This window comes from Myotis daubentonii, chromosome 8 (assembly GCF_963259705.1).
Source record: "Myotis daubentonii chromosome 8, mMyoDau2.1, whole genome shotgun sequence".
Lineage (NCBI taxonomy): Eukaryota > Metazoa > Chordata > Mammalia > Chiroptera > Vespertilionidae > Myotis > Myotis daubentonii.
In genome coordinates this window covers 75,790,244-75,800,538 of record NC_081847.1, presented here as the reverse complement: position 1 = coordinate 75,800,538, position 10,295 = coordinate 75,790,244, and the positions used below count along the sequence as shown (strand labels likewise).

The following is a 10,295-nucleotide window of genomic DNA, read 5'->3' as shown; positions in this document are numbered from 1 at the left end:
TGACAATCATCTGCAAATAATGACAGCAAATTGTTGATTTTTATTTATTTTATTTATTTTTTAAATACATCTGTCTTGTGTTTTTTTTAAAATATATTTTTATTGATTTCAGAGAGGAAGGAAGAGGGAGAGAGAGATAGAAACATCCATGATGAGAGAGAATCATGGATTGGCTGCCTCTTGCAAGTTCCCCACTGGGGATCGAGCCCACAACCCGGGCATGTGCCCTTGACTGGAATCGAACCTGGGACCTTTCAGTTCGCAGGCTGACGCTCTATCCACTGAGCCAAACCAGCCGGGGCTTGATTTTTATTTTTATGTTTGCCCCTCCTTTCTGTTTCATGTCCTAATGCATTGCCCAGAGCTTCCTGAGCACTGTTAAGGGGTAATGGTGCTCACAGGCATCCTTGTTTTGTTTGATTTAAATAGCATAGTCCCTAGGGTTTTATCTCTAAATATAACTTTCACTTTTGGTTTGAAATATTAATTAAAGCACAAGGGTGCTTTTAAGAAATATATATTAAGCACATGCTTTTGCAACAAGTTTTTACTAGTAATGTTTTACCAAACATCTACTGGTCCAATACAGTCATAGATTTTTCTGCTGACCCTTAGTTACATTTTGAGACAATCCCAACTTGGTTGCCGTGAATTATACTTTTTTTTAATGAATTATACTTTTAATCCAGTGTTGAATACTCTCTGTTGGTACTGTATCTAGGGGTCTTGAGTCTTCAGTCCTGAGGGAGATTGGGACTTTCCTTTTCCCTCCTTTGTCCCTCCTTCTCCAGCCAGCGCTTTATCCCTTCGGCTGCCTGTGGTCTGCTGACCAGCCTTCCCTGGTGCAGGGTGGAGTCAGGTGGGCTGGGCTGAGTCACAATGGAAATATGGAAGAGTAAACACTCTGCTGTTTCGTTTCCGTTTTTTGCGGTTTCAAATGTTTCTTTGCTAGAGTCAGATCACGTCATAGATTGGCCAAGCACCAGATTTACACTCTTGGTTGGTCTGGCACACCCTGGGTACAGCGGCCCCACACAGGCACCAGCCTAGCAGAGGCAGATGATGGGGAATCGCTTGCTAATGCCATCCGTCAAGGTGTTATAACTGCCCGAAGAGCCAGGCATTTGAGAGATGACGAGACAGGGTCCAGAGAGATTGAGGGCCTTGCTAAAGGTGTCTCAGCTGACAAGTGTGTTTGAACGGGTGACTGACCTCAAAGCCTCTGTTCTTCCCACAATGCCAGACTTCTCCTTTCATCGCCCACCCCGCCCGCCCTCTGGCTGTTCAAATGGCACAGCTATGAAAAGAGACAGTCTCCCCCTCTCCCTCCCGCAGGCTGTGCAGGGCCGCGTTGCCTGGCAAAGGCCCACCGCAGGGGCAGGAAGCGAAGATTCTTTCTGGCCCATGAGCAGGGGCTGGAGCAGTCAGGGCAGCCCGTCTGCCTTCGTTTCATCAGAATGGAACAAAGGAAGTGGCTAAAAGTTGCGGAATTGGAAAAGTTGTGTTCTTAAGGGAGCCCCTTCCAAATGCAGGAGGCCCCAAAAGATGGCTGGCGGACAGGTATGGGAATGAGCAGAGCCACTTCCGGTGGAGCTGCTCAGTGAGTGGGTTCCACACTCTTGGATGACAGTGGATTCCTGACCCTGCCTCACCCGACACCACCACCTCCAGGAAGGGAAATCCTGGACTCCACAGGCACTTGTGGGAACTAGAGGCTCCATCACTCTTACTTAACACCCCCTTTAGTTTGATTCTTTTGCTGTGACCCGCTTTGCGCAAACAAGCAGCATCCCCACAGGCCTTCGGAGATGCCGGGTCATCTGCTTGCAGCTTCCTGGCGACCCGGTCTCTGCAGCCAGTCAGGGCCTCCTAAAGCACAGGGCTCTTCTCCTTGGTGACCTTGCTGAGGAGGCTGTTCTATTTCTGCCTAAAAAAATGCTCCTGGAATTTTGATGGGTATTGTGTTGAACTTATAGATTGCTTTGAGTAGTATAAACATCTTAACAATATTAAATCACTCGATTAATATAGGCTTATCTTTCCACTTAATTTTAATTTCTTTCAGCTAGGTTTTGTAGTTTTCATTATATAAGTCTTCTATCTCCTTGGTTGGGTTTATTCCTAAGTATTTTATTCTTTTTGATGTTGTCATAAATGGAATTGTTTCCATAATTTCCTTTTGAGATTGTTCATGTTTACTAGTAGTGTATAGAAATGCTGCCATTTTGTGTGTTGATTTTGTATCCAGCAGTCTTGCTGAATTTGTTTATTCTAACAGGGTTGTGTGTGTGTGTATGTGTGTAATCTTGAGGAGTTTCTACATATAAGATCATGTCATCTGCAAACAGAGATAATTTACTTCTTCCATTCGTATTTGGATTTTTGTTGTTGTTGCCGAAGTGTTCTGGCTAAGACTCCCATTACTTCGTTGAACAGAAATGGCAAGAGAAGGCATCCTTGTCTTGTTCCTGATCCTCGAGGAAAAACTTCATCTTTCATGATAATATCTGTGGGCCTTTCATGTATGGCCTTATTATGTTGTGATAGTTTCTATTTTCAGTTTGTTGATTGGGTTTTTAAAAAATATTTTTATTGATTTCAGAGAAAGAGGGAGAGATAGAAACATCAATGATGAGAGGGAATCATTGGTTGGCTGCCTCCTGCACGCCCCCTACTGGGGATCGAGCTGCAACCCGGGCATGTGCCCTTGACCAGAATCGAACTCAGGACCCTTCAGTCCGCAGGCCGATGCTCTATCCACTGAGCCAAACCAGCTAGGGCAGTTTGTTGATTGTTTTTAAATCATTAAAAGGTATTGAATCTTCTCATATGCTTTTCTGTATCAACTGAGATGATTAGGTGGTTTTGTCCTTCATTTCTGTTAATGTGGTATATTACAGCAATTGATTTTTGTAGGTTGAGCCTAGCATTCCAGGAATAAATCCCGCTTGGTCATGGTGTAGAATCCTTTTAATGTTTTGTTGAATTATACATTTGCTAGTATTTTGTTAAGAATTTTTGCATCAAAATTTATCAGAGACATTGGTCTATTGTTTTATTTTCTTGTTGTCTTTGTCTGGCTTTGGTATCAGGGTAATGCTAGCCTGAAAGAAGGAGCTTTGAAGTGTACCCTCTTCTTAAACTTTGTGGAAGAGTTTCAGGATTGGTGTTACATCTTTAAATGTTTGGTAGAATTCACTTGTGAAGTCATCCGGTCTTGGGCTTTTCTTTGTTGGGAACATTTTATTGTTATTACTGACTCAATCTTCTCACTCATCAGTGGTCTCTTCTGATTTTCTGTTATTTCATTATTTAGTCTTGGCATGTTATGTGTTTCCAGGACTTTATCCATTTCTTCTGTTATCCAATTTGTTGGTGTATAATTGTTCATAGTATTCTTGGTTGTAACGCCCCCCCCACCCCCCTTTCATTTCTGCTTTGTTATTTGAATCTTTTTTTTTCTTAATCTAGCTAAGGATTTGTCTTTTAGTTTGTCTTTTAAAAATCTTAGTTTTGCTTATTTTTTTTCTATTTTTTATTTAGTTTATCTCCGCTCTAATATTTATTATTTCCTTCCTCTTACTATATTTGGTTTTAGGTTTTTTTCTTCTTCCTTTTTTCTGGTTTCTTGAGGTGTAAATTTCGGTTGTTAACTTGAAGTCTTTCTGGTTTTTTATAGTACTCATTTACAGGTACACACTTCCCTCTTTGCACTGCTTTCAGGCATCCGGTAGGCTTGGTATGTTGTTTTGATTTTTACTTGTCTCAAAGGTATTTTCTAGTTTTCCTCGTGAGTTCTTTGACCCATTGGTTAAGAGAGTATAATTTAATTTCCACATATTTGTGGATTTTCCAGTTTTCCTTGAGCTATTGATTTCTAGCTTTCTTCCATTGTAATAGGAAAACATGCCTTGTTTGATCTGTCTTCTTGAATTTGACTTGTTTTGTGGCCTAGCAGGGGTGGGTAAACTTTTTGACTCGAGGGCCACAATGGGTTCTTAAACTGGACCGGAGGGCCGGAACAAAAGCATGGATGGAGTGTTTGTGTGAACTAATATAAATTCAAAGTAAACATCATTACATAAAAGGGTACGGTCTTTTTTTTTTTTTAGTTTTATTCATTTCAAACAGGCCGGATCCGGCCCGCGGGCCAGTTTACCCACGGCTGCTCTAGAGCGTACCATGTGCACTTGAGAAGAATGTGCCTTCCACCATAATTGGATGGAGTGTTCTGTATCTATGTCAAATTACTCTGTAGTGTTAATTTCTCTACCTGCTTACTGATCTTCTATCTGGTTGTTCTATCCACTATTGTAAGTGAGGAATTGAAATCTCTTATATTGTGTTGCTTTTGCAATGGCTTTTTAGTTGTTTTTCTGCATACAAATCCTTTGTCAGTTCCATGGATTGCAAACATTTTCTCCTTGCCTGTGGCTTGCCATTTCATTTTAAAAGTATCACTTTTAGAAAAAGGGTTTAATATTGGTGACATTTATCATTTTTTTCTTTTATGGTTAATGTCTTTTGTGTCCCAAAGATATCTTTGCCTACCCCAAGAGTCATGAAAATACTGTGTTCATCTAGACTGTTTTGCCCTTCACATTTAGGCCTGTGATCCATTTTGAATAAATTGTGTACTGTGTGAAAGCAGAAATGTTTTTTTTTCCTCATACAGATAACCCAGTTACTCCAGCTCCAACTAAAAAAACTTTCCCTATTGAATTGCTTGGTGTTTTGTTGAAAAGCCAATGACCATACACATGTGTGGGTCTATTTCTGGACTCTCTTCTATCTCCTGATGTGTTTGTCCTAACTTTAGTACTACACTCTCTTAATCACTATAGCTTTTAAAGCAAGTCATGAAATTGAGTAGTCTAAGTCTTCCAATTTTTTCTTCAAGATTATCTTGCCTATCCTGGGTCTGGTGCATTTCCATATAGACTAGGATTTGCTAATTGATACAAGACAGTCTCGTTAAGACTTTGATTTCACTGAATCTATAGCTTAATTTGTGCAAAATTGAGATCTTAACATTATGCAGTCTTTCAATCCATGAGCATAATGTATTAGTGTTCTATAGTTTCTCAGCAACATTTTATAGTTTTCATGATATAAGTTGCATACATCTTACTTCCTTTTGAGTTATGCAACTTATATGATGCTATTGTTTTCTAATTTCCCTTGTGAATTCTTTGCTAGTGTACAGACAGTACATCTAGAGTTGTGCCTCATTTCCTGCAAAATGTGTAGTCCTGGTAGATTTATCAAGCAAACACTCAGTAATCTTCAAGAAATCAAATGGGAGCTGTGTCATATAATTAGAAATACATCTAATTTCCCAAACAGTGTAAAAAGTGATTGTTTGTATTCCTCCTTTCATGGTTATCCCTCAGGAATATTACCTTCTGATTTTCTTTCTCCTTTGAATAACATGTAGTTCTGGAATTAACTTGCTCTTGGTATTCTTCTTGGGAGATGAGAAGAGCACCACATCTTGACAGAGGAACCTGTTTTTCAGTGAATGTCAAATAGGGAAAGGAAGACATGGCCTACGTGCTGCCCTGTTTTTCAGAATGGTGAACAAAACAAAGTACTTTTTTTTTTCTTCAAGAATGCAAATAAGAGAGAAACCAAGATGGCGGCATAGGTTAACGCCGGAGATTGCTGCCTCGAACAACCACTTCAGAGATATAACTAAAGGACAGAACAGACATCATCCAGAACCACAGGAAGGCTGGCTGAGTGGAAATTCTACAACTAGGAGGAAAGAGAATATCATACCCAGACTCAGAGGAGGCGCAGTGCTGAAGTGAAATACTCAGGTGCGGAGTGCGCGCGCAGAGAGGACTGGCGGCGGAGGGCGCGGTTGTTGTTTTCAATCGGGAGGGAGTTTCAGACTCTGAGCTCCAGATCTGGGCGAGTCTATGGGGACCCAGACTCAAACAGGAGAAGCGGGACTGTCTGGCTTTGGTCGGAACTCAAAGGCAGCTTTCTCTCCGAGGTTTGCAGCAGTTGCTGGGACTCTTGAGAGGCAGAGCCCCTAGGGACGGAACTGAGAGCAGCCATAACTGCTCGCTCTGGCCCGCCCTGTAGATCCCCCGGGACCCGCCCCGCCCAAGCCCTGGGCAGAGCCATTTGCCAGAGAGCCTCAGGCAAAGGCTAGATTAGCACCGCCCTAGAGATCCAGCACAGAAGCTCTCCCACTGCAGACACAGCGGACTCTCATAGCCAGTTAGCCTGGAGGTCAAATCACCCCTGGTATTACCGACAACAATCAAGGCTTAACTACAAGACTGCGCACAAAGACCACTAGGGGGTGCACCAAGAAAAGATAAAAAAATGCGGAGACAAAGAAACAGGACACAAATGTCAGAAATGGAAGATATAGAGCTCAAAACCACACTTTTAAGGTCTCTCAAGAACTGTCTAGAAGCTGCCGATAAAGTTAGTAAGGCCCTCGAAAAGACTGGTGAGACCGCCGATAAATGTAGTGAGATCCTCAAGAAATCTAATGAGACCCTCGATGTTGTGATAAAGAACCAACTAGAAATTAAGCATACACTGACTGAAATAAAGAATATTATACAGACACCCAACAGCAGACCAGAGGAGCGCAAGAATCAAGTCAAAGATTCAAAACGCGAAGAAGCAAAACACACCCAACTGGAAAAGCAAAATGAAAAAAGAATCCGAAAACACGAAGATAGTGTAAGGAGCCTCTGGGACAGCTTCAAGCGTACCAACATCAGAATTATAGGGGTGCCAGAAGATGAGAGAGAGTAAAATATTGAAAACCTATTTGAAGAAATAATGACAGAAAACTTCCCCCACCTGGTGAAAGAAATAGACTTACAGGTCCAGGAAGCGCAGAGAACCCCAAACAAAAGGAATCCAAAGAGGACCACACCAAGACACATCATAATTAAAATGCCAAGAGCAAAAGACAAAGAGAGAATCTTAAAAGCAGCAAGAGAAAGAAACCCAGTTACCTACAAGGGAATACCCGTACGACTGTCAGCTGATTTCTCAACAGAAACTTTGCAGGCCAGAAGGGAATGGCAAGAAATATTCAAAGTGATGAATACCAAGAACCTACAACCACGATTACTTTATCCAGCAAAGCTATCATTCAGAACTGAAGGTCAGATAAAGAGCTTCACAGATAAGGAAAAGCTAAAGGAGTTCATCACCACCAAACCAGTATTATATGAAATGCTGAAAGGTATCCTTTAAGAAGAGGAAGAAGAAGGAAAAGGTAAAGATACAAATTATGAACAACAAATATGCATCTATCAACAAGTGAATCTAAGAATCAAGTGAATAACTAATCTGGTGTTCATAATAGAATCAGGGACATAGAAAGGGAATGGACTGACTATTCTTGGGGGGGAGAGGGGTGTGGGAGATGCGGAAAGAGACTGGACAAAAATCGTCCACCTATGGAAGAGGACAGTGGGTGGGGAGTGAGGGCGGAGGGTGGGGCGGGAACTGGGAGGAGGGGAGTTATGGGGGGAAAAAAGAGGAACAAATGTAATAATCTGAACAATAAAGATTTAATTAAAAAAAAAGAATGCAAATAAGAACAGAAAGACATTAAAATGGATTGGAATTGGAGTAGGGTGGATAGATTTGTGATATTTAAATTATCCCGGTCACATTTATGAATTCTTCACTGGTCAAATAATAATCCCATCTTTTCATCCTTTGCCTTCTTTTTCATTTATTCTTTTCTTCTCAGTTTGATTTATAACGGAGTAATTAGCATATTGCCTAACCTACAAATGGATATAATGATCAGGGACTCATTTTAACTTCAAATAACATCAATGTAAGGCACAACTATTCAGGAATATTTTATATTTTCAAAGTATTTAGGAATTCTTTAATTAGAAAAATAAAGGCAATGGGGTTATCGAACAGGTTCTAAAAGTACCCATGAATTAATCACTCATACCCCCCTCTTAAAAAACAAAAAACAAAACAAAACCTTAAATCACACTGTTATTAAGCTTTCTTACAGTAAGGAAGAAAACCAAGCTATGCTTGAGTACAAAAGCTGAAATTCTGAGCATGAAAATAATTTTTGATTAGACATCTGGTTTACTCAAGCATTAGGCCTACATGAAGCAGGAAAAATAATTCCATCAGTACTGCTGAATTGCAAATTTCCTGGGGACAAAATGTTTGCAGTCTGTACTACAGACTCACCTTAAAGCATCCACGTGCGCTTGACATTGATGAACTTGAAATGAGAACTTTCTGTAACTGGACTTGGGAGTATCTAATGATGCAACTTTTAGAAACATTCTTAGGCACAAGAAATAGCAGTGCCTGCAGTGAAAGTCTTTGATAATCAAAGAAAAGAGTATCACTTAAATAAAATCTTATAAATAAAGGAAAACATATGCACTTTTGCCAATGGATTGCTTTACTTATCAGGAAAAATGTCACAATGAGATTTTCTATGAGATTTAAAACTTAATTGATATTCAACTTTTAATTGATACTCAGGTTATTTTGCAGTATTAGAAAACAAAAAGGAAGCCAATTTAATCTAAATTAAATTTAGGGAAGAAGTACAGGATTAATAATATGGAATAATAACTGCACTTCTTTGGCTAACTCATTTAAAAAATGCCAATTAAACATTTTCCATAAAATTTTATTATTTTTTAAAAAAAGCAGCAGTTCATTACAATTCAAGAACCTAATCTAAATATGCACTTGACAATGAAGCACATCTGAATATGGAGTGAAAACTGTTTTCCAAAAAACCATCAAATGCATCATCTCCAAATACCCAAATAATAAATCACTTCCGCAGGCCTTTTGTTGAGTGGAGTCATAAACCAAAAACTGAAGATTTATTGCTGTGAAAACAAACCTGTAGTACAGTAGATGAATCTTGGGTATTAAGCATAATCGGTTGAATCAAGTTAAGTTGAAAATCTATTAAGAAATCTGTGTGTGAGAGAAAGTCTGTAAGCCAGCTGACCCAAGAGCAACTGAGATATCTAACTGTTCAGTGAGACCAGACATTATTTTAAATCTCCATTTTTGGAAGGCAATTAAAAATTACAATTCCAACAGCCCACAAACCAAATTTTAAAAATTGTAGAAAGCAATTAAAACTACGTTCAAAGAGCCTTTCCCCCCAGCTCAATTTCAGCACCCCAAGGAGAAATAAAAAAGCATCCATGACTATCACAGATGAAAACAAAATGAATGTCACTGGAATCAGTTTTTCCCCACCGAGGTATAAAATCTATATAGAAATTTGATACTATACTATAACAAATTGTACTTCTCATAGTTCTGTTTTAATTTCCTTTAAACCCTGTTTAATATAGTTTTTTTTTTTTGTAAAAATGTTATTTTCATGATTTTGAACCTGGTTCCAGTTCTTCTCATGTATTTTTGTATCAATATTAATATACTGGCTACCAGTTCTATCTTGGAAATTCTTCACTGTGACAGCATGTCCAGCGGAAACCACTGCTGTGCAAGCAGACCCTCCGAGGCGCAGCTTTCCGGAAGCACATGTCGCTGATTGTTTCACTGTCTGAATAGTCTTTACAATGACTCTTGACGAAAGCCTCTTTGACCTTGTAAACATCAGTGTGCACAGTCTCGCTACGTGGCAGGAGGCTGGTTCACGGTGCGTGAGGAGTGAGTCTAGTCTTACTGGCTGAGAACCCTCACGTCCCGCAGGAGGGAGCACTGTCCCTTTTTTGCTACGTAAGAATGTGGCAGAAATGTATGCTGAGGTAGCCCAGTCAACCCTTATTTTTTTTCTTGTGTAAATTTGGTCTCAGAATATTTCTGGAAGGGTGACGTTGCGGAGAAGCCACTGCTGGGACCGGCCTCCGCTGCAGTCTCTGATGCTGGGCACCTGGCTGTCCTCCTCCGTGGCTTTATCCAGGCACTGGTTACTGTTCACATGCTGCAGGGTCAATTTCTGAAAAGCACAGAAAAAGAGTCTTACCATGAAAGTGGAAAACAACAAAAACATCTCAGCCATCATTTCTGGTGATTATTGAATTCTTCAGTAGAAAAGGGATTTTTTGTAATATACATTATGTAAATAATAATGGAGAAAGGCATCTATGTAAAGATATCATTAGGAACTGTGGGAGGGAGAAAGGCACTGGGGTACAGTGGATTCTACTGGACTTGCAGTAAGATGACCTACATTCTAAGTCCTATTCTCCCATAAGCTCTGTGAGAAATTTTACTTTTTTGTGCTTCAGTTTCCTAAGAATATGATTGGATTAGCTGTTCTTAATTTAGGATCC

The 10,295-nt window shown here is 40.0% G+C and overlaps 1 protein-coding gene across 5 annotated transcripts in view; it reads right to left on the bottom strand.

Moving 5' to 3' along the window:
* Positions 1 to 8,407: 8,407 nt before the first annotated feature.
* GALNT1 (polypeptide N-acetylgalactosaminyltransferase 1) overlaps positions 8,408 to 10,295 on the bottom strand; it is a 78,547-nt gene continuing 76,659 nt past the window's right edge. For all 5 annotated transcript variants that reach the window (XM_059707101.1, XM_059707099.1, XM_059707102.1 and 2 more), the window contains one exon: positions 8,408 to 9,958. In XM_059707101.1, the coding sequence (XP_059563084.1) occupies positions 9,812 to 9,958 (147 nt within the window). In that variant the 3' untranslated portion in view covers positions 8,408 to 9,811. The remainder of the gene's footprint in view (positions 9,959 to 10,295) is intronic.